The sequence below is a fragment of the Pristiophorus japonicus genome, chromosome 3 (genome assembly GCF_044704955.1).
Source record: "Pristiophorus japonicus isolate sPriJap1 chromosome 3, sPriJap1.hap1, whole genome shotgun sequence".
NCBI classification, from domain to species: Eukaryota; Metazoa; Chordata; class Chondrichthyes; family Pristiophoridae; genus Pristiophorus; species Pristiophorus japonicus.
The window spans coordinates 8671768-8698157 of record NC_091979.1 but is presented as its reverse complement, the minus strand read 5'-3'; the positions used below and the strand labels follow the sequence as shown (position 1 = coordinate 8698157).

Sequence of the window (26390 nt, the reverse complement as noted above, 5' to 3'; positions counted from 1 at the left end):
CCTTTGGTAGAGTAATTGATGGAAGGACTAGAGGGGAGCTGAGGAGACCTTTTTTTCACCCAGAGGGTTGTAGGGGTCTGAAACTCACTGCCTGAGAGGGTGGTAGAGGCAGAAACCCTCACCACATTTAAAAGATACTTGGATGTGCACTTGAAGTGCCGTAACCTACAGGGCTACGGACCAAGAGCTGGAAAATGGGATTAGGCTGGGTAGCTCTATTTCGACCGGCGCAGCACGATGGGCCGAATGGCCTCCTCCTGTGCTGTAAATGTGATGCTACGATTCACCAGCCTGTCAGTGTCCTCCTGAATTCTGTTACTATCCTCCCCACTGTTTACTCCATTTCTGAGTTTTGTGTCAGCTGCAAACTTTGAAATGATGCCCTGTATACCAAGTCCAGGTCATTAATATACATCAAAAGAGCTGTGCTCCTAACACTGATCCCTGGGGGACATCACTGTATACCTCGCTCAGTCTGAAAACAACCGGTCTCTACTACTCTGCTTTCTCTCCCTGAGCCAATTTTTTAGCCACTGTCTTTAATCCCATGGGCTTCAATTTTGATAACAAGTCTATTATGTGATACTTTATCAAACGCCTTTTGAAAGTCCATGAGACGCCCTGCCCTCATCTACCCTCTCTGTTACCAACATCGGAACAGGAGGAGGCTATTCAGCCCCTCGAGCCTGTCCTGCCATTCAATGAGACCTCCATATCCCTGCCTTTGGCCCATATTCTTTAATATCTTTGGTTAACAGAAAGCTATCAATCTCTGACTTAAAATTAACAATTGATCTAGCATCAATTAACGTTTGCGGAAGAGAGTTCCAAAACTCTACCACCCTTTGTGTGTAGAAGTGTTTCCTAATTTCACTCCTGAAAGGTCTGGCTCTAATTTTAAGACTATGCCCCCTAGTCCTCGAATCCCCAACCAGTGGGAATAGTTCCTCTCTGTCTACCCTATCTGTTGCCCTTAATATTCTGAAAACATTGATCAGATCACCCCTTAACCTTTTAAAATTCTTGGAATTACAATCCTAATTTGTGTCATCTTTCCTTGTAACTTAACCTTTGAAGTCCGGGTGTCATTCGAGTAAACCAATGCTGCATTCGCTTCAAGGACAAGGTGTGGTGCCAAGAACTGCTCACAGTGCTCCAGCTGTGATCTAACCAAGAACTCGATCAGGTTACTCAAACACAATTTGCCTTTAACAAATCTTTGCTGACTTTCATTTATTAGCCCATAATTTTCAAAATGCAAATTAATTCTGTCTCGGATTATTGTCTCTAAAAGTTTCCCCAGCTGACTGGCCTGTTTATTGCCTCGTTTATCCTTCTCTCCACTTTTGAACAGAGCTGTAACATTCGCAACCCTCCTCCAGTTGAGCATTTTTACGCTTGACTGTTCCATGTCCTTTTCCATAACTATTCTAAACCTGATGATATTATGATCACTGTTCCCCAAATGCTCCCCCACTAAAACATGCTCCACTTCAGACAAGTTTGCTGATGATGCAAAGATGGGTGGGGAAAGCAAGTTGTGAGGAGGACACAAAAAATCTGCAAGGGGATAGAGACAGGCTCAGTGAGTGGGCAAAAATTTGGCAGATGGAGTACAATGTGGGAAAATGTGAGGTTATCCACTTTGGCAGGAAAAATAAAAAATAAAATTATTATTTAAATGGAGAGATATTACAAAATGCTGCCGTACAGAGGAAGGCCAATGGAATGTTGGCCTTTATTGCAAGGGGGATAGAGTATGAAAGCAGGGAAGTCCTGCTACAACTGTACAGGGTATTGGTGAGGCCACACCTGGAGTACTGCGTACAGTTTTGGTCTGCGTATTTAAGGAAGGATATACTTGCATTGGAGGCAGGTCAGGTTGATTCCGGAGATGAGGGGGGTTGACTTATGAGGAAAGGTTGAGCAGGTTGGGCCGATACTTATTGGAGTTCAGAAGAATGAGAGGTGATCTTATTGAAACATATAAGATACAAAGGGGGCTTGACAAGGTGGATACAGAGAGGATGTTTCCCCTCGTGGAGTAAGGAGCCGCCCATTTAAAACTGAGATGAGGAGAAAATTCCTTCTCTCAGGAGGGTCGTAAATCTGTGGAATTCTCTGCCACAGAGAGCTGTGGAGGCTGGGTCATTGAATAAGTTTAGGATGTGCTTATTTGTACTGCAAAAATGGCCAACATGCTCCGCCCTTTGTTTCTGATTGGTCCCGTTGGAGGATAAGCCACACCCTGAAGTTTCACAGGAACGTGTCCCTGGAACCGCCCATCCCAAGGTCTCACTGACTTTGCAAATTGTAACTCGATCCACTTTGGCTTCCTGAAGTGACAGAGGACAGAGCTCCCTGAACACAGCAAGGGACAGCCAAAGTGCCTTACCCCAGTCCAAGTACATCCCTCCTCCAGCCAAAGTGCCTTACCCCAGTCCAAGTACATCCCTCCCCCAGCCGAAGTGCCTTATCCCAGCGCAAGTGCATCCCTCCCCCAGCCGAAGTGCCTTATCCCAGCGCAAGTGCATCCCCCCCACCATAGTTGGGGCATTGTGGATGGATTGTTAACAGGTTTATTGGGTATGAGATGATTAGTGACGGTGTCATGACTTCTGGATATCATCCACTCCAACAGGGATTAGAAGAATGTGATCCATCTTCCCCCACCCGTGTCTCTCTTCCTTCCCCCCATGTCTCTCTTCATTCTGCCCCCCCCCCACACCCCACGTCTCTCTCTCGCCCAGCCTCTCTCTCACTATCCCTCCCTGCCAGCAACACTCTCTCTCCCTCTCTTCCCCCCACCCCTCCCATCCTCTCTCCCCCCCCACCCAGCCTCTCTCCCACACTCCCCCCCGCACCCGCCCTCAGCCTCTCTCCCACCCCCCCACTCCCCCGCCCCCGCCCAGCCTCTCGCTATCGGGCCCACGGCAGCCGAGTGGGGGCGGGTACGAGTCGGAGCCTCAGATCCTGTTTCTCGGCACCACGTTCATGGAATGATTCGTCCGGGAAGGGGGGGGCGGAGCTTGACAGGGGGCGGGACTTGTCACCTGTTGGTCAAAAATGTGCAGTACAAATAATTACATCGATATATTTAAGGTGGAGATAGACAGATTTTTGAGCGATAAGGGAGTGAAGGGTTATGGGGAGCGGGCGGGGAAGTGGAGCTGAGTCCATGATCAGATCAGCCATGATCTTATTGAATGGCGAAGCAGGCTCGAGGGGCCGTATGGCCAACTCCTGCTCCTATTTCGTATGTTCTTACTCCCCAGAACTAGGTCCAGCACTGCCTCCTTCCTCGTTGGGCTGGAAGCACACTGATTAAGAAAGTTCCCCTGTACTCATTTCAGGAATTCCTCCCCCCTCTTTGCCCTGTTACTGTCCCAGTCTATATTAGGATAATTGGAGTCACCCGTTATCACGACTCGAAGGTTCTTGCATCTTTCTGTAATTTTCCTGCAAATTTGCTCCTCTATCTCCTTCCTGCTATTTATTGGCCTATAGTATGCACCCAGCAATGCAATAGGTCCCCTCTTGTTCCTTAATTCTAACCAAATAGACTCTGCCTTTGCCCCTCTCCAGTTACTTTGATCCATACTGCCACCCCCTCCATTTTTCCCTCCCCTATCTTTCCAGAACACACTGTAGCCAGGAATATTAAGTTCCCAATCCTCCCCTTGGTTGTCTCGGGCTCTGCTACAGCCACTATATCATAGTTTCATGTGGCAACTTGCGCCTGCAACTCACCAACCTTATTTACCAGGCTCTGGGCATTTACGTACATGCTCCCTGTTGGGGTAAAAAGATTTCTCTTCTTCAAAGTGGGCTCCCTGATATAAGGAATCAACACCCGCCCGTGCCCCCGCCACCCGTATCTCCGCCGCCCATATCTCCGCCCGTATCCCCGCCCATATAGCAGCCACGGAATCACTCAGACCAAACCTCGGTCCAACCGGTCTTTATTCAAGCATGAAGAGAAAGGGTTCAGGAATGAACCTTCAAAGTACAATGGTTTCACCCACAGTTATACAGTTTCCAAGGTGTGCGACCCTCCTGCAAAACCTTCTATGACCATAGAAACATAGAAACATAGAAAATAGGTGCAGGAGTAGGCCATTCGGCCCTTCGAGCCTGCACCACCATTCAATAAGATCATGGCTGATCATTCACCTCACTTTCCTGCTTTCTCTCCATACCCCTTGATCCCTTTAGCCGTAAGGGCCATATCTAACTCCCTTTTGAATATATCGAACGAACTGGCCTCAACAACTTTCTGTGGTAAAGAATTCCACAGGTTCACAATTCTCTGAGTGAAGAAGTTTCTCCTCATCTCGGTCCTAAATGGCTTACCCCTTATCCTTAGACTGTGTCCCCTGGTTCTGGACTTCCCCAACATCGGGAACATTCTTTCTGCATCTAACCTGTCCAGTCCCGTCAGAATCTTATATGTTTCTATGAGATCTCCTCTCATTCTTCTAAATTCCAGTGAATATAAGCCTAGCCGATTCAGTCTTTCTTCATATGTCAGTCCCGCCATCCCGGGAATCAATCTGGTGAACCTTCGCTGCACTCCCTCAATAGCAAGAATGTCATTCCTCAGATTAGGGGACCAAAACTGTACACAATATTCAAGGTGAGGCCTCACCAAGGCCCTGTACAACTTCAGTAAGACCTCCCTGCTCCTATACTCAAATCCCCTCGCTATGAAGGCCAACATACCATTTGCCTTCTTCACTGCCTGCCGTACCTGCATGCCAACTTTCAATGACTGATGTACCATGACACCCAGGTCTCGTTGCACCTCCCCTTTTCCTAATCTGACACCATTCAGATAATATTCTGCCTCCCTGCTTTTGCCACCAAAGTGGATAACCTCACATTTATCTACATTATACTGCATCTGCCATGCATTTGCCCACTCACCTAACCTGTCCAAGTCACCCTGCAGCCTCTTAGCATATTACATTCAATTCCTTTGTCTAAATCATTAATGTATATTGTAAATAGCTGGGGTCCCAGCACTGAACCTTGCTGTACCCCACGAGTCACTGCCTGCCATTCTGAAAAGGACCCGTTTATCCCGACTCTTTGCTTCCTGTCTGCCAACCAGTTCTCTATCCACGTCAGTACATTACCCCCAATACCATGTACTTTAATTTTGCACACCAATCTCTTGTGTGGGACCTTGTCAAAAGCCTTTTGGAAGTCCAAATACACCACATCCACTGGTTCTCCCTTGTCCATTTTACTCGTTACATCCTCAAAAAATTCGAGAAGATTTGTCAAGCATGATTTCCCTTTCATAAATCCGTGCTGACTTGGACCGATCCTGTCCAACTACCGGTTGGTTTACAGCTGATTTACGAAGCTATATTGATTCGTTAACCCTTATCAGACTGGCTGCTGAGTGGTTTCGCAACCTCTCCATCTCAGCCTTAGTTGGAATGTGTTGTTCCACAGTCTTTAAAGATAAACACACAAGCAAAGCTATCCCCTTAACCTGATTCCATGCCATTTTCTATCATTCTGTACCAAAGTTCAACATATCAACCTTTCTCCACTCTAAGACCCATACTTACTGTCAATAGGCAACATACCACACTCCCCACCCGGAGCTGGAAGCACTCCCGACTCCTCACAACCTCCCTGTTATGTATTTAACCCTTGGCAACCTCTTTCACACCACCACCAGAGGGCCTACCTGTTGGAGTCCCAAGGGATACCAGCATCCTTTGGGAGCGCTGGATATAAGCAGGACCACCCACCTGGTACCTGCACTCTGGAGTCTTATTAAAGGAGCTAAGGTCACATTTACTCATTGCTCACAGGACTCAGTTTCATCCTTTATTATGAGCGTATCAGTCCCAATACTGATAAGCCTCTTAATCTGGACCACTCGAGGTGTCAGATCAATTCACTACCTTTAGTATCCACTTTGGTGACATCTTTATCCCCTTACAATACTCTACCTACCCCCTTACACTCTCTAAACCCATTTTAGTCTGTCTCGCATTTGCTCCCTGTCTGATCCCTCCAATTTCTGAATTATTCTTTACTCGAGTACTATTTGCCTCTCCCAGTCCTCTGTGCGCCTAGTTTCTCCTGTAATGCTTCATCCTGATGCCCATATCAGGCAAACTATTTCCCCCTCGGGTTGCACAGATTGTCAGACACTCCCTGTCTTACCTGTATCCGATGATCGTAAATTTATTGTTGCATTCTGTAGGAGCCAGGCTGGGAGTCCACCCTGAAAACACACCAATGATACAACATGAGGGCGGGACTAAGCAGGAAAGGCCCAGGCTCCATCCCCGGCCTGTGCTGAGTGAGCTGGTCTCACCCAGTGTGGTAGTAGGGGCTCAGTCCCACACCGGGCATTGCCCCCTGGGGCTCAGTCCCATACCGGGCCCCACTCTCCCTCCCCGGGGCTCAGTCCCACACCGGGCCCCACCCTCCCTCCCCGGGGCTCAGTCCCACACCGGGCCCCCCTCCCCGGGGCTCAGTCCCACACCGGGCCCCCCTCCCCGGGGCTCAGTCCCACACCGGGCCCCCCTCCCCGGGGCTCAGTCCCACACCAGGCCACCCTCCCCGGGGCTCAGTCCCACACCAGGCCACCCTCCCCGGGGCTCAATCCCACACCGTGCCCCCCTCCCCGGGGCTCAGTCCCACACCAGGCCACCCTCCCCGGGGCTCAGTCCCACACCGGGCCCCCCTCCCCGGGGCTCAGTCCCACACTGGGCCCCCCCTCCCCGGGGCTCAGTCCCACACCAGGCCACCCTCCCCGGGGCTCAGTCCCACACCGGGCCCCCCTCCCCGGGGCTCAGTCCCACACTGGGCCCCCCCTCCCCGGGGCTCAGTCCCACACCGGGCCCCCCTCCCCGGGGCTCAGTCCCACACCGGGCCCTCCTCCCCGGGGCTCAGTCCCACTCCGGGCCCCCCTCCCCGGGGCTCAGTCCCACACGGGGCCCCCCTCCCCGGGGCTCAGTCCCACACCGGGCCCCACTCTCCCTCCCCGGAGCTCAGTCCCACACCAGGCCACCCTCCCCGGGGCTCAGTCCCACACTGGGCCCCCCCTCCCCGGGGCTCAGTCCCACTCCGGGCCCCCCCTCCCCGGGGCTCAGTCCCACACCGGGCCCCCCCTCCCCGGGGCTCAGTCCCTCACCGGGCCCCCCCTCCCCGGGGCTCAGTCCCACACTGGGCCCCCCCTCCCCGGGGCTCAGTCCCACTCCGGGCCCCCCCTCCCCGGGGCTCAGTCCCACTCCGGGCCCCCCCTCCCCGGGGCTCAGTCCCACTCCGGGCCCCCCCTCCCCGGGGCTCAGTCCCACTCCGGGCCCCCCCTCCCCGGGGCTCAGTCCCACACTGGGCCCCCCCCTCCCCGGGGCTCAGTCCCACACTGGGCCCCCCCTCCCCGGGGCTCAGTCCCACTCCGGGCCCCCCCTCCCCGGGGCTCAGTCCCACAGCTCCCGGGGAGGCCCTGACCATAGGATATAAACAGTTCTCACCAGTTCCCACTCGGCACAGATGTATGGTCCAGGACGGAGAATGACCAACAGACCCATCTCCTGGGCAAGACTCAGGAAATACTCGACATCTCTGGACTTGTCGAAGTCAAAATTCCCAGGCGTCATTTCGTGGTAGTTCCAGGGAACGTATCTGGGGTGGAGAGAGGGGGGGGGGACCGGACATCAGACTCTGCATCAATTACTATCGAGAAATAATATTCACACAACCCATTATCTCCCCTCGAAACAATTCCACAGCCAACGAGTCCTCACCAGTTAATTCAGCACCGGGAATGAGATAGAGGCTGGAATCTAATCGGGGGACACAGAGGGGCCGAGGGGCTGTTTCCAGCAGTTCCCACTTCCGCCCCGCTCCTGCCGATCCCTCCCAAGTGCGCCATCAAAGCGCGCACCACCGATCTCCCGCACCTCAACCTAAATTCAGGGAAAAGAATCTTCGGGCCGCCGAGCGCTGCCCACGAGAGTTTTTTCTGTCGGGGACCTGTGTTCGACGAGTGGTGTGACATGACCGTGCGGCGGCCATTCAAGGGGAAGGCGCACTGCCGCGGCCGCCATTTTTTTTTGTCAGCCGACTGCCAGGTCGGCCCGACAATTATGCCCCCGGATGCGGCCGGGCCGCCAACAGGCAGCCTGACCCCCGCCCCCTCTTGGGTGCCAGTCCGCTGGCCCTGCCGAAGCCCTCCCTGGTGGTCCAGGGGACCGAACTAAAAGAATCGTGGAGCTCACAGCGGCTCTCTCCTTTCAGTGAACACATAAGAACATAAGAAATAGGAGCAGGAGTAGGCTATTTGGCCCCTCGAGCCTGGGCTTAATGTCGCAACCCAAAGAATGCACCTCAGACAGTGCGGCGCTCCCTCAGTACTGCTCCTCCGACTGTGCGGCGCTCTCTCAGTACTGCCCCTCCAACAGTGCGGCACTCCCTCAGTACTGCCCCTCCAACAGTGCAGCGCTCCCTCAGTACTGCCCCTCAGACAGTGCGGCACTCCCTCAGTACTGCCCCTCCGACAGTGAGCAGCACTCCCTCAGTACTGCCCCTCCGACAGTGCGGCACTCCCTCAGTACTGCCCCTCCAACAGTGCGGCACTCCCTCAGTACTGCCCCTCCGACAGTGCGGCACTCCCTCAGTACTGCCCCTCCAAAGGTGCAGCACTGTCGGACTGGGCCCCATCCCCTGATCCCGTGGGTTCCTGTCCATGAAAGACCATTGTTTCACTTACACCTGAATCGCGTTGAGCCCAGCCATGTACATTTTCTTCAGCCTGTCCTTCCAGTAGATCTGGGGAACTCGGAAATAGTGGATACTCCCAGAGATGTACCGGAAACAGGAGCCATCTTTACTGAAGCAATTCTTCATGTAATCAATGCTGAAAGTACCAGGTTTAGAACTCTGAAAAACAAAGGACAGCACGGGTTAGATACAGAGTAAAGCTCCCTCTACACTGTTCCCATCAAACACTCCCAGGGTAGGTACAGCACGGGTTAGATACAGAGTGAAGCACCCTCTACACTGTCCCATCAAACACTCCCAGGGCAGGTACAGGGGGTTAGATACAGAATAAAGCTCCCTCTACACTGTCCCATCAAACACTCCCAGAGCAGGTACAGCACGGGGTTAGATACAGAGTAAAGCTCCCTCTACACTGTCCCATCAAACACTCCCAGGGCAGGTACAGCACGGGTTAGATACAGAGTAAAGCTCCCTCTACACTGTCCCATCAAACACTCCCAGGGCAGGTACAGCACGGGTTAGATACAGAGTAAAGCTCCCTCTACACTGTCCCATCAAACACTCCCAGGGCAGGTACAGGGGGTTAGATACAGAGTAAAGCTTCCTTTACACTGTCCCATCAAACATTCCCAGGGCAGGTACAGCACGGGGTTAGATACAGAGTAAAGCTCCCTCTACACTGTCCCATTAAACACTCCCAGGGCAGGTACAACACGGGGTTAGATACAGAGTAAAGCTCCCTCTACACCGTCCCATTAAACACTCCCAGGGCAGGTACAGCACAGGGTTAGATACAGAGTAAAGCTCCCTCTACGCTGGAATAAAAACAGAAAATGCTGGAAATCTCAGCGGGTCAGGCAGCATCTGTGGAGAGGAAGCAGAGTTAACGCTTCGGTTCGCTGACCCTTCGTCAGATCTGGAGAGTGATCGAAAAGAACAGATTCTTAACCAGCACTGAAAAGGGGAGGTGAAGAAAGAGTAAAAGGGAAGGTCTGTGACAGGGTGGAAGACAGGAGAGATTAGAGAGACAAAAGGGACGACGGCCCAAATTCAAATGTTAGAAAAACATTAGTCAAGATAGGGTGTGAATGTTGGGATAATGGCCAACTGCCATTAGAGACAAGGAGAGAAAAAAAATAAACCGGCTCTGGCTGGAGGGTGGCGGGGGAGGGGGCGGTGGGGAAAGGGAGTCAAAGAGTGGCATAGGTTACGCTCTGAAATTGTTGAACTCAATGTTGAGTCCAGAAGGCTGTAAAGGGCCTAAACAAAAGATGAGGTGCTGTTCCTCGAGCTTGCGTTGAGCTTCGTTGGAACGGTGCAGGAGACCGAGGACGGAGAGGTCAGAGTGGGAGTGGAGCGGGGAATTAAAGTGACAGGCGACCGGAAGCTCGGGGTCACACTTACGGACTGAACGGAGGTGCTCCGCAAAGCGGTCACCCAATCTGCGCTCGATCTCCCCAATGTAGAGGAGACCACATTGTGAGCAGCGAATACAGTAAAAGGAATTGCAAGAAGTACAAGTAAATCGCTGTTGCCCCTGGAAGAAGTATTTGGGCCCCCGGACAGTGGGAAGGGAGGGGGTAAAAGGGCAGGTGTTGCATCTCCTGCGCTTGCACGGGAAGGTGCCATGGGGAGGGGAGGGGGTGCTGGGGGTGACTGCGGAATGGACCAGGGGGTCACGGAGGGAGCGGTCCCTCCGGAACGCTGAGAGGGGAGGGGAGGGGAAGATGTGATTGGTGGTGGGATCATGCTGGAGGTGGGGGAAATGGCGGAGGATGATCCGTTGAACGAGGAGGCTGGTGGGGTGAAAGGTGAGGACAAGGGGAGCCCTGCCGTGGTTCTGAGAGAGAGAGGAAGGGGTGAGAGCAGAGAACCATAGAAATTTAAAGCGCAGAAGGAGGCCATTTTGGCCCATTATGTCCGCACCGGCCGACACAGAGCCACACGGCCCTCGGTCAGCAGCCCTGAAGGTTAGAAATATAAACCTATGAACAATGACGGGAAGGTAAAGAGCACCCGGCCCAACCAGTCCGCCCCACACAACTGTGACAACCCTTACACTGAAACATTCTACACTCCACCCAAGCAGAGCCATGTCATCTCCAGGGAGAGAAAAAAAAAAACAGGTAAAACCCAGGCCAATTTGGGAGAAAAAAAAATTTGGGAAAATTCCTCTCCGACCCATCCAGGCGATTGAAACTAGTCCAGGAGATCACCCTGGCCTTATTCGATTCCCGGCAATCATTATCACAGGCAGTCCCTTGGAATCGAGGAAGACTTGCTTCCACTCCTAAAGTGAGTTCTTTGGTGACTGAACAGTCCGATACGAGAGCCACAGACCCTGTTACAGATGGGACAGACATTCGTTGGGGGAAAGGGGGGGTGGGGTGGGACTGATTTACCACATGCTCCTTTCGCTGCCTGAGCCTGACTTCTACACGCTCAACGCTCTCCTAGGGCGGTCTTCGGCCAGGGACTCCCAGGTGTCAGTGGGGATGTCGCACTTTACCAGGGAGGCTTTGAGGGTGTCCTTGTAATGTTTCCGCTGCCCGCCTTTGGCTCGTTTGCCGTGAAGGAGCTCCGCATAGAGCGATTGCTTAGGAAGTCTCGTATCTGGCATGCGATGCTGATCGAGTGTGGTCAGTGCTTCAATGTTGGGGATGTTGGCCTGGGCGAGGACACTGAGGTTGGTGCGTCTGTCCTCCCAGGAGATTTGCAGGATCTTACGGCGACATCATTAATGATATATCTCCAACGACTTGAGGTGTCTTCTGTATATCGTCCATGCCTCTGAGCCATACAGGAGGGCGGGTATTACTACAGCCCTGTAAACCATGAGCTTGGAGGTAGATTTGAGAGCCTGGTTTTCGAACACTCTTTTCTTCATGCGGCCGAAGGCTGCACTGGCGCACTGGAGGGGGTGTTGAATCTCCGCATCAATGTCTGCCTTTGTTGATAAGAGGCTCCCGAGGTATGGGAAGTGGTCCACGTTGTCGAGGGCCACACCGTGGATCTTGATGACTGGGGGGCAGTGCTGTGCGGCGAGGACAGGCTGGTGAAGGACCTTTGTCTTACAGATGTTTAGCGTAAGGCCTATGCTTTCATATGTCTCAGTGAATACATCGACTATGTCCTGGAGTTCAGCCTCAGAATGTGAGCAAACGCAGGCGTCGTCCGCGTACTGTAGCTCAACAACAGAGGTTGGGGCGATCTTGGACCTGGCCTGGAGGCGGCGTAGGTTAAACAGGTTCCCACTGGTTCTGTAGATTAGTTCCACTCCAGCGGGGAGCTTGTTGAATGTGTGGTGGAGCATGGCAGCAAGGAAGATTGAGAAGACGGTTGGAGCGATGACACAGCCCTGTTTGACCCCGGTCTGGACGTGGATTGGGTCTGTAATGGATCTGCTGGTAAGGATCATGGCCTGCATGTCGTCGTGGAGCAGGCGAAGAATGGTGACAAAGCTTTGGGGGCATCCAAAACGGAGGAGGACGCTCCACAGACCCTCACGGTTGACAGTGTCAAAGGCCTTTGTAAGATCAAAGAAGGCCATGTATAAGGGCTGGTGCTGCTCCCTGCATTTATCCTGCAGTTGTCGCGCTACAAAGATCATATCCGTTGTGTCCCGTAAGGGACGAAATCCGCACTGCGACTCCGGGAGGAGCTCCTCGGCCACAGGGAGAAGACGGTTGGGGAGAACTCTAGCGACAGTGGCTGATAACAGGGAGATTCCCCTGTAGTTGCCACAGTCGGACTTGTCCCCTTTTTTAAAGATGGTCACGATCATTGCATCTCAGATCTCCCGGCATGTTCTCCTCCCTCCAGATGAGATGAAGTCATGTATCCGCGCAAACAACGCCTCTCCGCCATACTTTAGCGCCTCAGCAGGGATTCCATCCACTCCCGTAGCCTTGTTATTCTTTAGTTGTTTTATGGCTTTGCCTATCTCGTGCGACGTTGGGGTTTCACTGAGGTGGTGACGGGTCACATGCTGCGGGATGGAGTTGAGAACACTCGAGTCAAAGGCAGAGTCTCGATTGAGGAGATCTTCAAAGTGCTCCTTCCAGCGGGCGCTGACTGCCTCGGTGTCCTTGATGAGTGTTTCCCCGTTCTTGGCCAGGAGTGGGGTGGGGCCTTGGGAGTTTGGACCGTAGGTGGCCTTGACTGCGATGAAGAATCCTCGCACATCATGGCCGTCGGCCAGTTGTTTAATCTCCTGTGCTTTCTCCATCCACCACCTGTTCTTTAGGTCCCGGGTTTTTTGTTGGACCTTAGCCTCGAGTCGTCTGAAACGTTGCTTTGCTGCTCCAGAGTTGGGTTATTGCTTGAGGCTCAAAAATGTTCTGCGCTACGATCTTCTGATCATTCTCATCAAACCAGTCCTGATATTTTCTGGTTCAGTGACCAAGTGTCTCTTCACAGGCACTGGTTATAGAGGCCTGGAGGGCAGACCAAGTGCTGTGGGCATTCAGCATCTCAGGGTCATCAAGGCACGCCAGATTGGCTGTGAGGCGCTGACTGTATTGGGCTCTCTTAGTTGGGTCTTTAAGTGCCCCGACATTAACTTTTTTGCGGCACTGCTTCTGCTGTCCCCTCTGCTTTGGGGCTTTTTAATGTCGATGATGGATGAGATTAGGCGCTGGTCCGTCCAGCAGTTGTCAGCTCCTGCCATGGCGTGGGTGATGCGCACATCCTTGCGATCCCTGGCTCGGACGATGACATAGTCAAGCAGATGCTAGTATTTGGAGCCGGGGTGATACCACGATGCCTTGTATTGTCCCTCTGGCGGAACAGGGTGTTGGTGATGAGGAGTTTATGTTCTAGACATTTTGTCAGGAGTAGGGTACCGCTGCAGTTAGCTTTCCCTACCCCATCTCTGCCAATCACGCCTCCCCAGAGGGCTGTGTCTTTGCCGACCCTGGCATTAAAGTCAGTTAGGAGGATCAATCTGTCGTCCGTGGGGACGTGGGACAGGGATGTCTCGAGGTTGGAATAAAAACCGTCTTTAGCCTCATTCGTTGCATCGTGTGTTGGGGCGTACGCACTGATGACTGTGGCGCATTGATTCCGGGATAGGGTAAGGCGAAGGGTCATGACGCGTTCGTTAACCCCACAGGAGGAGTCTTTGAGGTGGTCGACCAGTTCATCTTTGACGGTGAAGCCGACTCTGGTTTTATTTCCAGAAAAAGGTATAACCTCCACCATGTTCCTTGAGATGGCCTTCCCCTGCCCGCCGGGTCTCGCTTAGGGCGGCGATGTCGATGTCAAAACGTCTAAGTTCCCGGGCAACTATGGCGGTGCGACGTTCCGGCCTGTTGCTGTTGGAATTGTCCGTGAGGGTCCTGACATTCCAGGTCCCGAACTTCATATTAATGAAGTGCAAGATGCCTGTGCATGAGTTCTTTTAACATGGGGTGACGGCTGCACACCATCAACCACACGGGCTTAGCTGAGCAAGGTCTTTGTCCAGTGGCAAGGGGGTCCAAGACGACTGGAGACCAGGTTCTGCTGTATGAGCCTAGTTGCCTACAGCAGGGTGTTGGCCGCAAGCTCAGCGCCGAGTAGCGTCATTGATTGTAGGTAGCCCGAGGCTTGGTTGGGGGGGCAGGCATTAGCAAGGTCAGCTGTCTGCTGGGGTTCCAAGGGATGTTTTGGAAAATTTCTTCCAAGGTTAAAAATTTCCCCAAAGGTTTCCAAGTCCATGCAGTACTTACCATCATATCTGCGCTGTTATCCAGTCTGAAGGCCGATAAATCCCCAGGGCCTGATGGACTGCATCCCAGAGTACTTAAGGAAGTGGCCTTGGAAATAGCGGATGCATTGACAGTCATTTTCCAACATTCCATTGACTCTGGATCAGTTCCTATCGAGTGGAGTGTAGCCAATGTAACCCCACTTTTTAAAAAAAAGAGGGAGAGAGAAAACAGGGAATTATAGACCGGTCAGCCTGACATCAGTAGTGGGTAAAATGATGGAATCAATTATTAAGGATGTCATAGCAGCGCATTTGGAAAGAGGTGACATGATAGGTCCAAGTCAGCATGGATTTGTGAAAGGGAAATCATGCTTGACAAATCTTCTGGAATTTTTTGAGGATGTTTCCAGTAGAGTGGACAAGGGAGAACCAGTTGATGTGGTATATTTGGACTTTCAGAAGGCTTTCGACAAGGTCCCACACAAGAGATTAATGTGCAAAGTTAAAGCACATGGGATTGGGGATAGTGTGCTGACATGGATTGAGAACTGGTTGTCAGACAGGAAGCAAAGAGTAGGAGTAAACGGGTACTTTTCAGAATGGCAGGCAGTGACTAGTGGGGTACCACAGGGTTCTGTGCTGGGGCCTCAGCTGTTTACACTGTACATTAATGATTTAGACGAGGGGATTAAATGTGGTATCTCCAAATTTGCGGATGACACTAAGTTGGGTGGCAGTGTGAGCTGCGAGGAGGATGCTATGAGGCTGCAGAGTGACTTGGATAGGTTAGGTGAGTGGGCAAATGCATGGCAGATTTAATATAATGTGGATGAATGTGAGGTTATCCACTTTGATGGTAAAAACAGAGAGACAGACTATTATCTGAATGGTGACAGATTAGGAAAAGGAGAGGTGCAACGAGACCTGGGTGTCATGGTACATCAGTCATTGAAGGTTGGCATGCAGGTACAGCAGGCGGTTAAGAAAGCAAATGGCATGTTGGCCTTCATAGCGAGGGGATTTGAGTACAGGGGCAGGGAGGTGTTGCTACAGTTGTACAGGGCCTTGGTGAGGCCACACCTGGAGTATTGTGTACAGTTTTGGTCTCCTAACTTGAGGAAGGATATTCTTGCTATTGAGGGAGTGCAGCGAAGGTTCACCAGACTGATTCCTGGGATGGTGGGACTGACCTATCAAGAAAGACTGGATCAACTGGGCTTGTATTCACTGGAGTTCAAAAGAATGAGAGGGGATCTCATAGAAACGTTTAAAATTCTGACGGGTTTAGACAGGTTGGATGCAGGAAGAATGTTCCCAATGTTGGGAAAGTCCAGAACCAGGGGTCACAGTCTAAGGATAAGGGGTAAGCCATTTAGGACCGAGATGAGGAGAAACTTCTTCACCCAGAGAGTGGTGAACCTGTGGAATTCTCTACCACAGAAAGTAGTTGAGGCCAATTCACTAAATATATTCAAAAAAGAGTTAGATGAAGTCCTTACTACTCGGGGGATCAAGGGGTATGGCGAGAAAGCAGGAATGGGGTACTGAAGTTGCATGTTCAGCCATGAACTCATTGAATGGCGGTGCAGGCTAGAAGGGCCGAAAGGCCTACTCCTGCACCTATTTTCTATGTTTCTATGTTTCTATGTTTCTAATCCCAATTACCAGCTCTAGGTCCGTAACCCTGCAGGGTACAGCACTTTAAGTGCCCATCCAACCACCTCTTAAATGTGGTGAGGGTTTCTGCATCCACCACACTTCCAGGCAGCGAGTTCCAGATCCCCACAACCCTCTGCGTAAAGAAGCGCCCCCCCCCCTCCTCAAATCTCCTCTGAACCTTCCACCAACCACCTTAAAACTATGCCCCCTCGTAATAGACCCCTCCACCAATGGAAATAGGCCCTTACTATCCACTATATCCAGGCCCTTCAAAATGTTGTATACCTCAATGAGATCTCCTCTCAAACTCCTCTGTTCCAATGAGAACAAACCCAGCCTATCCAATTTGTCGCCATAACTAAGATTCTTCATTCCAGGCAGCATCCTAGTAAATCACCTCTGCACGTTCTCTAGTACAATCACGTTTTTCCTATGATACGGCGACCAGAACTGCACGCAGTACTCCAGCTGTGGCCTAACCAAAGTACAGGTATTATGCAATTTAAGCATAACCTCCCTGCTCTTGTATTCTATGCCTCGGCCAATAAAGGCAAGCATTCCGTATGCCTTCTTAACCACCTGGCCTGCTACTTTCAGGGATCTGTGGACAAGCACTCCAATGTCCATTTGTTCATCGACACTATTAAGTGACCTACCACTTAAAGTGTATACCCTTTCCTTATTAGCCCTCTCAAAGTGCATTATCTCACACTTCTCCGAATTAAATTCCATTTGCCACTGCTCTGCCCACCTGACCAGAAGATTGATATCCTCCTGCATCCTGTGACTTACCTCTTCATTATCAACTACACAGCCTATTTTAGTGTTATCTGCAAACTTCTCAATCATACTTCCTATATTCAAATCTAAATCGTTCATATATACCACAGAGCACAAGGAACCCCTCTGGAAACATCCTTCCAGTCACAAAAACATCCATCAACCATTACCCTTTGCTTCCTACCTCGAAGCCAATTTTGGATCCAACTTTTCACTTTGCCCTGGATCCCATGAGCTTTAACCTTTGTGACCAGTCTACCATGTGGGACCTGATCAAAAGCTTTGCATAAGTCCATATACACTACATCATACCATTACCCTCATTGACCCTCTTGGTTGCCTCCTCAAAAAGTTCAATCAGGTTAGTCAAACACTATTGTGTTCCTAACACAGATGAGACTGCACACAGGGAGGTTAAAGTAACAGTGACCTCAGTGTTTATTAAGACACTCCAGAGTGAGGAACAGGCTCGAGGGGACAGCTTATATACAGTGCTCCCAAGGGATGCTGGGATCCCTTGGGTCTTCAGGGGATGCGCTCCCTGGTGGCGGAACATGGGAGTGCATGCTTTACAGATACACAACATCACTCCCCCCCCAAAGTCAAAGTGAAAACTATTTACAAGGCGAGGCGGTCGGGAGCCTTTCTTTCCCTGGTGGACCGCCTCGGTACAAATGTCTGTTCTGGTGTGTTGGCTGTGCCCTCGCTGGGCTGGTGTGTTGTTGGCCCTGCAGGGCTGCTGGGTGAGCCTGGCCTTGCTGGGCTGTTGGGCGTGATGGGTTCGATTTCCTGGTCCGGCGTGGTGTCGTTGATCCTTTGGGTGTGTGTTGTGGGCTCGAAAAAGGTGGTGTCTGCTGGGGGTTGTTCAGGGCAGTCTGTGAATCGTTTGGTCCAGGTGCTTTCTGCAAATGTGTCCATTGTCTAGTTTGACTACAAACATCCGACTCCCTTCTTTAGCTATCACCGTGCCCGCGAAAACCTCTTGAAACATGTCCATAGTTTAGCACATACACAGGGTCATTCAGATCAATTTCCCGTGACACAGTGACGCGACCATCGTTTACATTTTGTTTCTGCCGCCTGCTCTCTACCTGATCATGCAGGTTGGGGTGAACCAGCGAGAGTCTGGTTTTAAGTGTCCTTTTCATGAGTAGCTCAGCCGGGGGCACCCCTGTGAGCGAGTGGGGTCTCGTGCGGTAGCTGAGCAGTACTCGGGACAGGCGGATTTGGAGTGAGCCTTCTGTGACTTGTTTAAGGCTCTGTTTGATTGTTTGTACTGCCCGCTCTGCCTGCCCATTGGAGGCTGGTTTAAACGGGGCCGAGGTGATATGTTTGATCCCATTGCGGGTCATGAATTCTTTAAATTGGGCACTGGTGAAACATGGCCCGTTGTCACTGACCAGTATGTCAGGCAGGCCGTGGGTGGCAAACATGGCCCTCAGGCTTTCAATGGTGGCGGTGGCGGTGCTTCCCGACATTATTTCACATTCAATCCATTTTGAAAAAGCATCCACCACCACCAGGAACATTTTACCGAGAAACGGGCCCGCATAGTCGACATGGATCCTCGACCATGGTCTGGAGGGCCAGGACCACAAACTTAGTGGTGCCTCTCTGGGCGCGTTGCTCAACTGAGCACACACGCTGCATTGCCGTACACAGGACTCTAAGTCAGAGTTGATACCGGGCCATCACACGTGGGATCTGCTATTGCTTTCATCATTACTATACCCGGGTGTGTGCTGTAGAGATCTGAGATGAACGTCTCCCTGCCCTTTTTAGGTAGCACTACGCAGTTATCCCACAACAGGCAGTCTGCCTGAATGGACAGCTCGTCCTTTCGCCGCTGGAACGGCTTGATTAGCTCTTGCATTTCAACGGGGATGCTGGCCCAGCTCCCATGCAGTACACAGTTTTTTACTAGGGACAGCAGAGGATCTTGGCTGGTCCAAGTCCTAATCTGGCGGGCCGTGACAGGTGATTTATTATTTTTAAACACTTCCAGGACCATCAATAAGTCTGCGGGCTGTGCCACCATCAACAAGTTTGCAGGCTGCGCCATTTCCACCCCCTGTGGTGGGCAATGGTAGCCGACTGAGAACATCTGCACAGGTCTCGGTGCCTGGCCTGTGGCGGATGGTATAGTTATACGCTGATAGCGCGAGTGCCCACCTTTGTATGCGGGCTGAGGCATTAGTATTTATCCCCATGTTTTCAGCGAACAGGGATGTGAGGGGCTTGTGATCGGTTTCCAGCTCAAATTTGAGGCCAAACAGGTACTAATGCATTTTCTTTACCCCGAACACACACGCTAATGCCTCTTTCTCAATCATGCTGTCGGCTCTCTCGGCCTTGGACAAGCTCCTGGAAGCATAGGCGACAGGTTGCAACTTCCCCGCAACGTTAGCTTGTTGTAATACCCACCCGACTCCGTATGACGACGCATCACATGCTAGCACAAGTCTTTTACAAGGGTTATACAATACAAGCAGCTTGTTGGAGCATAAAATGTTTCTGGCTTTCTCAAAAGCAATTACTTGTTTTTTTCCCCATACCCAGTTCTCACCTTTGCACAATAACACATGTAGGGGCTCTAAAAGGGTGCTTAACCCCGGTAGGAAGTTACCAAAATAGTTGAGGAGTCCCAGGAACGACCGCAGCTCCGTGACATTCTGTGGCCTGGGTTCCTGATAGCCTCTGTCTTGGCGTCTGTGGGCCGAATGCCGTCCGCCACGATCTTTCGCCCCAAAAACTCCACTTCTCTTGCCATAAAGACGCATTTCGACCTCTTCATCCGCAGCCCTACACGATCCAGTCGCTGGAGGACCTCCTCCAGGTTTTGTAGGTGCTTGGCGGTGTCCCGACCCGTGACCAATATGTCATCCTGAAAGACCACCGTGTGTGGTACCGACTTGAGTAGGTTCTCCATGTTTTTCTGGAAGATCGCTGCAGCCGACCGAATTCCAAACGGGCATCTGTTGTAGATGAACAGTCCCTTGTGCGTGTTGATGCAGGTGAGGCCCTTCGAAGACTCCTCCAGCTCCTGCGTCATGTAGGCCGAAGTCAGGTCGAGCTTGGTGAATGCCTTGCCTCCTGCCAGAGTCACAAATAGGTCATCTGCCTTAGGTAGCGGGTATTGGTCCTGTAGCGAGAAACGATTAATAGTTACTTTATAATCGCCGCAAATCCTGACCGTGCCATCACTTTTGAGTACTGAAACAATCGGGCTGGCCCACTCGCTCAATTCCACTGGGGAGATGATGCATTCGCGTTGCAGCCTGTCCAGCTCGATTTCCACTCTCTCCCTCATCATGTGAGGTACCGCTCGCACCTTGTGGTGAATGGGTCGTGCCTCTGGGGCCAAGTGGATCCGCACCTTCGCCCCAGAAAAGTTTCCAATGCCTGGCTCAAAAAGGGAAGGAAATTAATTAAGAACCTGGGTACATGAGGCCTCATCGACATGTGATAGCGCTCGAATGTCATCCCAGTTCCAGCGGATTTTGCCCAGCCAGCTCCTTCCAAGCAGTGTGGGGCCATCGCCCGGGACAATCCAGAGTGGCAGTTTGTGCACCGTGCCCTCGTCGGTAATCTTGACCATGGCGCTGCCCAGGACACTGATAAGCTCTTTGGTTTCATGTGGATGGGGCTCAGGGCTAGTCTGAATGCCTCGTTGCACCACAGTCTCTCAAACATCCTTTTACTCATGATGGATTGGCTAACGCCAGTGTCCAGTTCCATGGCTACGGGTAAGCCATTCAATTTTACATTTAGCATTATAGATGGACATTTCGTCGAAAATGTGTGCACCCCGTGTACTTCAGCATCTGCCTCCTCTCTGAGGCTCGAAATTGCTTTGGTCCACCATGGACTGATCTTCCTCTGCCACGTGGTGGTTAGCAGGTTTTGCACAGCTTGCAGCTCATTTGCAAGCTCGTTGGAGATGCCCCATTGTTCCACAGCACTTGCAAACATACCCTTTGAAGCGGCATGAATAGGCTGAATGGAAGCCTCCACAAGGTGTGAATTGCCTTGCATTCATCCTTTGTTGGGGACTCTGAGTCATCTGGGTCACCTGAAGCCTGCTGGCAGTTGCAGACTCGTGGGTTCTGCCCTGTACATTTCCACTTGCAAACACAGTTCCAGTTAATTTATGAACATTGCTAGCACTTGTGTGCTGAGATATTTGTTTGGTGTTATCACTGGTGGACATAAACACCTGTGCTATCGCAATGGCCTTACTGAGGGTCGGTGTCTCTACAGTCAAAAGTTTTCGTAGGATGGTCTCGTGGCCAATGCCCAGAACAAAAAAGTCTCTGAGCATTTGCTCCAGGTAGCCATCAAACTCACATTGTCCTGCAAGTCGCCTTAGCTCGGCGACGTAGCTCGCCACTTCCTGACCTTCAGATCGCTGGCACGTGTAGAACTGATACCTCGCCATCAGCACACTCTCCCTCGGGTTAAGATGCTCCTGAACCAGTGTACACAGTTCCTCATACGACTTATCTGTGGGTTTCACCGGAGCCAGAAGATTTTTCATGAGGCTGTAGGTCGGTGCCCCGCAGACTGTGAGGAGAACCTCTCACCTTTTTGCAGCTTCCTTCTCCGTCCAGCTCGTTGGTACAAAGTACTGGTCTAGCCATTCGACATAGGCTTCCCAGTCCTCACCTTCCGAGAACTTCTCCAGGATGCCCACAGTTTGCTGCATCTTTGCGTTGGATTCGTATTCTCGTCGCCAGTTATTGTGTTCCTAACACAGATGAGGCTGCACACATGGAGGTTAAAGTAACAGTGACCTCAGTCTTTAATAAGACACTCCAGAGTGAGGAACAGGCGTTAGGGGCCAGCTTATATACTGTGCTCCCAAGGGATGTTGGGATCCCTTGGGACGAGCTCCCTGGTGGCGGAACATGGGAGTGCATGCTTTACAGATACACAACAAACACGATCTTCCCTTAACAAATCTGTGCTGACTGTCCCCAATTAATCCTTGCCTTTCCAAATGTAGATTTATCCTGTCTTTCAGTATTTTTTCCAATAATTTTCCCCCACTGAGGTTAGGCTGACAGGCCTGTAATTACTCGGCCTATCCCTTTTGCCCTTCTTAAACAAGGGTACTACATTAGCAGTCCTCCAATCCTCCGGCACCATGCCCAAGAGGACTGGAAAATGATGGTCAAGGCCTCTGCTATTTCTTCTTTTACTTCGCTCAACAGCCTGGGATGCATTTCATCCGGGCCTGGAGACTTAGCCACTTTCAAAGCTGCTAAACCCTTTAATACTTCCTCTCTGACCATGTTTATTTCATCCAGAATATCACACTCCTCCTCGATAGCATTATCTGCATTGCCCCTTTCCTTTGTGAAAACCGATGCAAAGTATTCGTTAAGAACCTTACCAACATCTTCCGCTTCCACACAAAGATTACCCTCATGGTCTCTATTAGGCCCTACCCTTTCATGCGGGGAATAGAACGGACAGGGTCGAGGGCCATGTTAACCACAGCGGAGGGGAATCCTCTGTTGAGGAAAAAGGAAGACATGTCAGAGGCACTAGTGTGAAAGGTGGCATTGTCAGAGCAGATGCGACGGAGACGAAGAAACTGGGAGAATGGAATGGGGTCCTTACAGGATGCGGGGTGGGAGGAAGTGTCGTCCAAGTAGCTGTGGGAGTCAGTGGGCTTATAGTGGATACTTGTCGAAAGCCTATCCCCAGAGATGGAGTCGGAGAAGTCGAGGAAGGGAAGGGAAGAGTCGGAGATGGACCATGTGAAGGTGAGGGAAGGGTGGATATTGGATGCAAAGTGAATGAAATTTTCAAGTTCGGGTCGAGAGCAGGAAGTGGCACCGATACAGTCATCAATGTCCCGGAAAAAGAGGCGAGGGAGGGGACCCGAGTAGGACTGGAACAAAGAATGTTCCACATAGCCCATGAAAAGGCAGGCATAGCTAGGACCCATGTGGGTTCCCATAGCAACACCTTTAATTTGGAAGGAGTGAGTGGAGTTAAAGGAGAAGTTGTTCAATGTGAGAACAGGTTCAGCCAGGCGGAGGAGGGTGATGGGGGATGGGGACTGGTTGGACCTCTGCTCGAGGAAGAAGCGGAGCGCCCTCAGGCCATCCTGGTGGGGGATGGAAGTGTAGAGGGATTGGACGCCCATGGTGAAAAGGAGACGATTGGGGCCGGGAAACTGGAAACTGTTACAGTGTCGGAGGAGTCGTGGATGTAGGTGGGAAGAGAGTGGACAAGGGGAGAAAAAATATCGTAGAGATAGGAAGAAATAAGTTTTGTGGGGCAAGAACAGGGCGAAACGATGGGTCTACTGGGGCAGTCCAGTTTGTGGATCTTGGGAAGGAGGCAGAAGTGGGCTCTGTGGGGTTGGGGAACTATGAGGTTGGTGGCTGTTGAGGGAAGATTGCCAAAGGAGATGAGGTCTGGGAAATTCTGGCTTGATGTTCAAGCTTAATGTTCCTGCTACACTGTCCCATCAAACACTCCCAGACAGGTACAACCGGGGAAGATATAGAGTAATGCTCCCTCTACACTGTCTCATCAAACACTCCCAGGGCGGGTACTGCGTGGGTTAGATACACAGTAAAGCTCTCTCTACGCTGTCCCATCAAACACTCCCAGGGCAGGTGCAGTACGGATTGGATACAGAGTACAGCTCCATCTATACTGTCCCATCAAACTCTCCCAGGGCAGGTACAGGGGGTAGATACAGAGTACAGCTCCATCTATACTGTCCCATCAAACTCTCCCAGGGCAGGTACAGCACACGTTAGATAAAGAGTAAAGCTCCCTCTACACTGTCCCATCAAACACTCCCAGGGCACGTACAGCACGGGGTTAGATACAGAGTAAAGCTCCCTCTGCATTGTCCCATCAAACAATCCCAGGACAGGTACAGCACGGGGTTAGATACAGAAAAAGCTCCATCTGCACTGTCCCATCAAACACTCCCAGGGCAGGTACAGCACGGGTTAGATACAGAGTAAAGCTCCCTCTACACTGTCCCATCAAACACTCCCAGGGCAGGTACAGCACGGGGTTAGATACAGAGTAAAGCTCCCTCTACACTGTCCCATCAAACACTCCCAGGGCAGGTACAGGGGGTTAGATACAGAGTAAAGCTCCCTCTACACTGTCCCATCAAACACTCCCAGGGCAGGTACACGGGGTTAGATACAGAGTAAAGCTCCCTCTACACTGTCCCATCAAACACTCCCAGGGCAGGTACACGGGGTTAGATACAGAGTAAAGCTCCCTCTACACTGTCCCATCACACACTCCCAGGGCAGGTACACGGGGTTAGATACAGAGTAAAGCTCCCTCTACACTGTCCCATCACACACTCCCAGGGCAGGTACAGGGGGTTAGATACAGAGTAAAGCTCCCTCTACACTGTCCCATCAAACACTCCCAGGGCAGGTACAGGGGGTTAGATACAGAGTAAAGCTCCCTCTACACTGTCCCATCAAACACTCCCAGGGCAGGTACAGGGGGTTAGATACAGAGTAAAGCTCCCTCTACACTGTCCCATCAAACACTCCCAGGGCAGGTACAGCATGGGGTTAGATACAGAGTAAAGCTCCCTCTACACTGTCCCATCAAACACTCCCAGGGCAGGTACAGGGGGTTAGATACAGAGTAAAGCTCCCTCTACACTGTCCCATCAAACACTCCCAGGGCAGGTACAGGGGGTTAGATACAGAGTAAAGCTCCCTCTACACTGTCCCATCAAACACTCCCAGGGCAGGTACAGGGGGTTAGATACAGAGTAAAGCTCCCTCTACACTGTCCCATCAAACACTCCCAGGGCAGGTACAGGGGGTTAGATACAGAGTAAAGCTCCCTCTACACTGTCCCATCACACACTCCCAGGACAGGTACAGGGGGTTAGATACAGAGTAAAGCTCCCTCTACACTGTCCCTTCAAACACTCCCAGGGCAGGTACAGCACGGGGTTAGATACAGAGTAAAGCTCCCTCTACACTGTCCCATCAAACACTCCCAGGGCAGGTACAGGGGGTTAGATACAGAGTAAAGCTCCCTCTACACTGTCCCATCAAACACTCCCAGGGCAGGTACAGCACGGGGTTAGATACAGAGTAAAGCTCCCTCTACACTGTCCCATCACACACTCTCAGGGCAGGTACAGAGACAGTAAGATGTGCCCATGAAGCGGGCTCGGTGCAGGATGAGCACTGGGGCTGAGCTTGGGTTAACCTCCCGCTGCCTTGACCAGGGCTGGGCCCCGGGACGATACTCACCGCCACCTCCCGGTACAGGAGCAGGAGCAGCCACAGGGCCGGAGCCATCCCGGCCGGCTCCCGGAGTCAGACCACGGTCCGCCCGTGCTGCGCGGGCACTGCGCCGCTCTCGGTGCCGGGGATCATTGCGGTTCCCGGGGCCCCGCTCGGGCAGAGGCGGCGGGCAGTTGGAGCGTTTTATATAAACACACAACTCGTTCCAGAATGGAATCCCCGCCCCTTCATGGCAAGCGGCCACAGGCATTCACTCTCCCCATTCACACCCAAACTACACTGGCTGGGGGGCGGGGGGAATGGTGCAGCAATTCGCCAAATGTTTTAGGATCCCTCGCTCCTCCAACTCTGGCAATTGCCCCAAAATGCCCCCCATAACACCCTAACCCCCAGCCCCCACACTGCAATCTGAGCCCATGTTTCCTTCCTCACAATCTGCTGTCATTGTCAATCTGAACTGTTCCATCACCCCCCCCCCCCCCGCCTCTGGGTATATTGAGGGATATGGGGGGGCAGATGGGTAGATGAGGTTGTGGGATATGGGGAGAAGGTGGGTAGATGAGGTTGTGGGATATGGAGAGAAGGTGGGTAGATGGGGTTGTGGGATATGGGGAGAAGGTGGGTAGATGGGGTTGAGGGATATGGGGAGAAGATGGGTAGATGGGGTTGAGGGATATGGGGAGAAGATGGGTATATGGAGTTGAGGGATATGGGGAGAAGGTGGGTAGATGGGGTTGAGGGATATGGGGAGAAGGTGGGTAGATGGGGTTGAGGGATATGGGGAGAAGATGGGTAGATGGGGTTGAGGGATATTGGGAGAAGATGGGTAGATGGGGTTGAGGGATATGGGGAAAAGATGGGTAGATGGGGTTGAGGGATATGGGGAGAAGGTGGGTAGATGGGGTTGAGGGATATGGGGAGAAGATGGGGTTGAGGGATATGGAGAGAAGGTGGGTAGATGGGGTTGAGGGATATGGGGAGAACATAAGATAAGAAATAGGAAAAAACATAGAAACATAGAAAATAGGTGCAGGAGTAGGCCATTCGGCCCCTCGAGCCTGCTCCGCCATTCAATAAGATCATGGCTGATCTGACCATGGACTCAGCTCCACTTCCCTGCCCGCTCCCCATAACCCTTTATTCCCTTATCGCTCAAAATTCTGCCCATCTCCGCTTTAAATATATTCAATGACCCAGCCTCCGCAGCTCTCTGGGGCAGAGAATTCCATAGATTTACAACC

The 26390-nt window shown here is 51.8% G+C and overlaps 1 protein-coding gene across 3 annotated transcripts in view; it reads right to left on the bottom strand.

Moving 5' to 3' along the window:
- The window catches only part of glb1l (galactosidase, beta 1-like), a 329883-nt gene extending 304480 nt beyond the window's left edge, over positions 1 to 25403 (bottom strand). The window contains exons 1-5 of one of the 3 annotated variants that reach the window (XM_070875176.1): positions 25156 to 25403; positions 14466 to 14646; positions 8744 to 8913; positions 7506 to 7656; positions 6190 to 6250 (exon numbers count right to left, since the gene is read on the bottom strand). In XM_070875176.1, coding sequence (XP_070731277.1) covers positions 6190 to 6250; positions 7506 to 7656; positions 8744 to 8913; positions 14466 to 14597 — 514 coding nt within the window. In that variant the 5' untranslated portion in view covers positions 14598 to 14646; positions 25156 to 25403. Of the gene's footprint in view, positions 1 to 6189; positions 6251 to 7505; positions 7657 to 8743; positions 8914 to 14465; positions 14647 to 22280; positions 22358 to 25155 lie in introns of those variants that run through there. The other 2 variants (XM_070875177.1, XM_070875178.1) reach the window with 2 other exon arrangements.
- Positions 25404 to 26390: the final 987 nt, after the last annotated feature.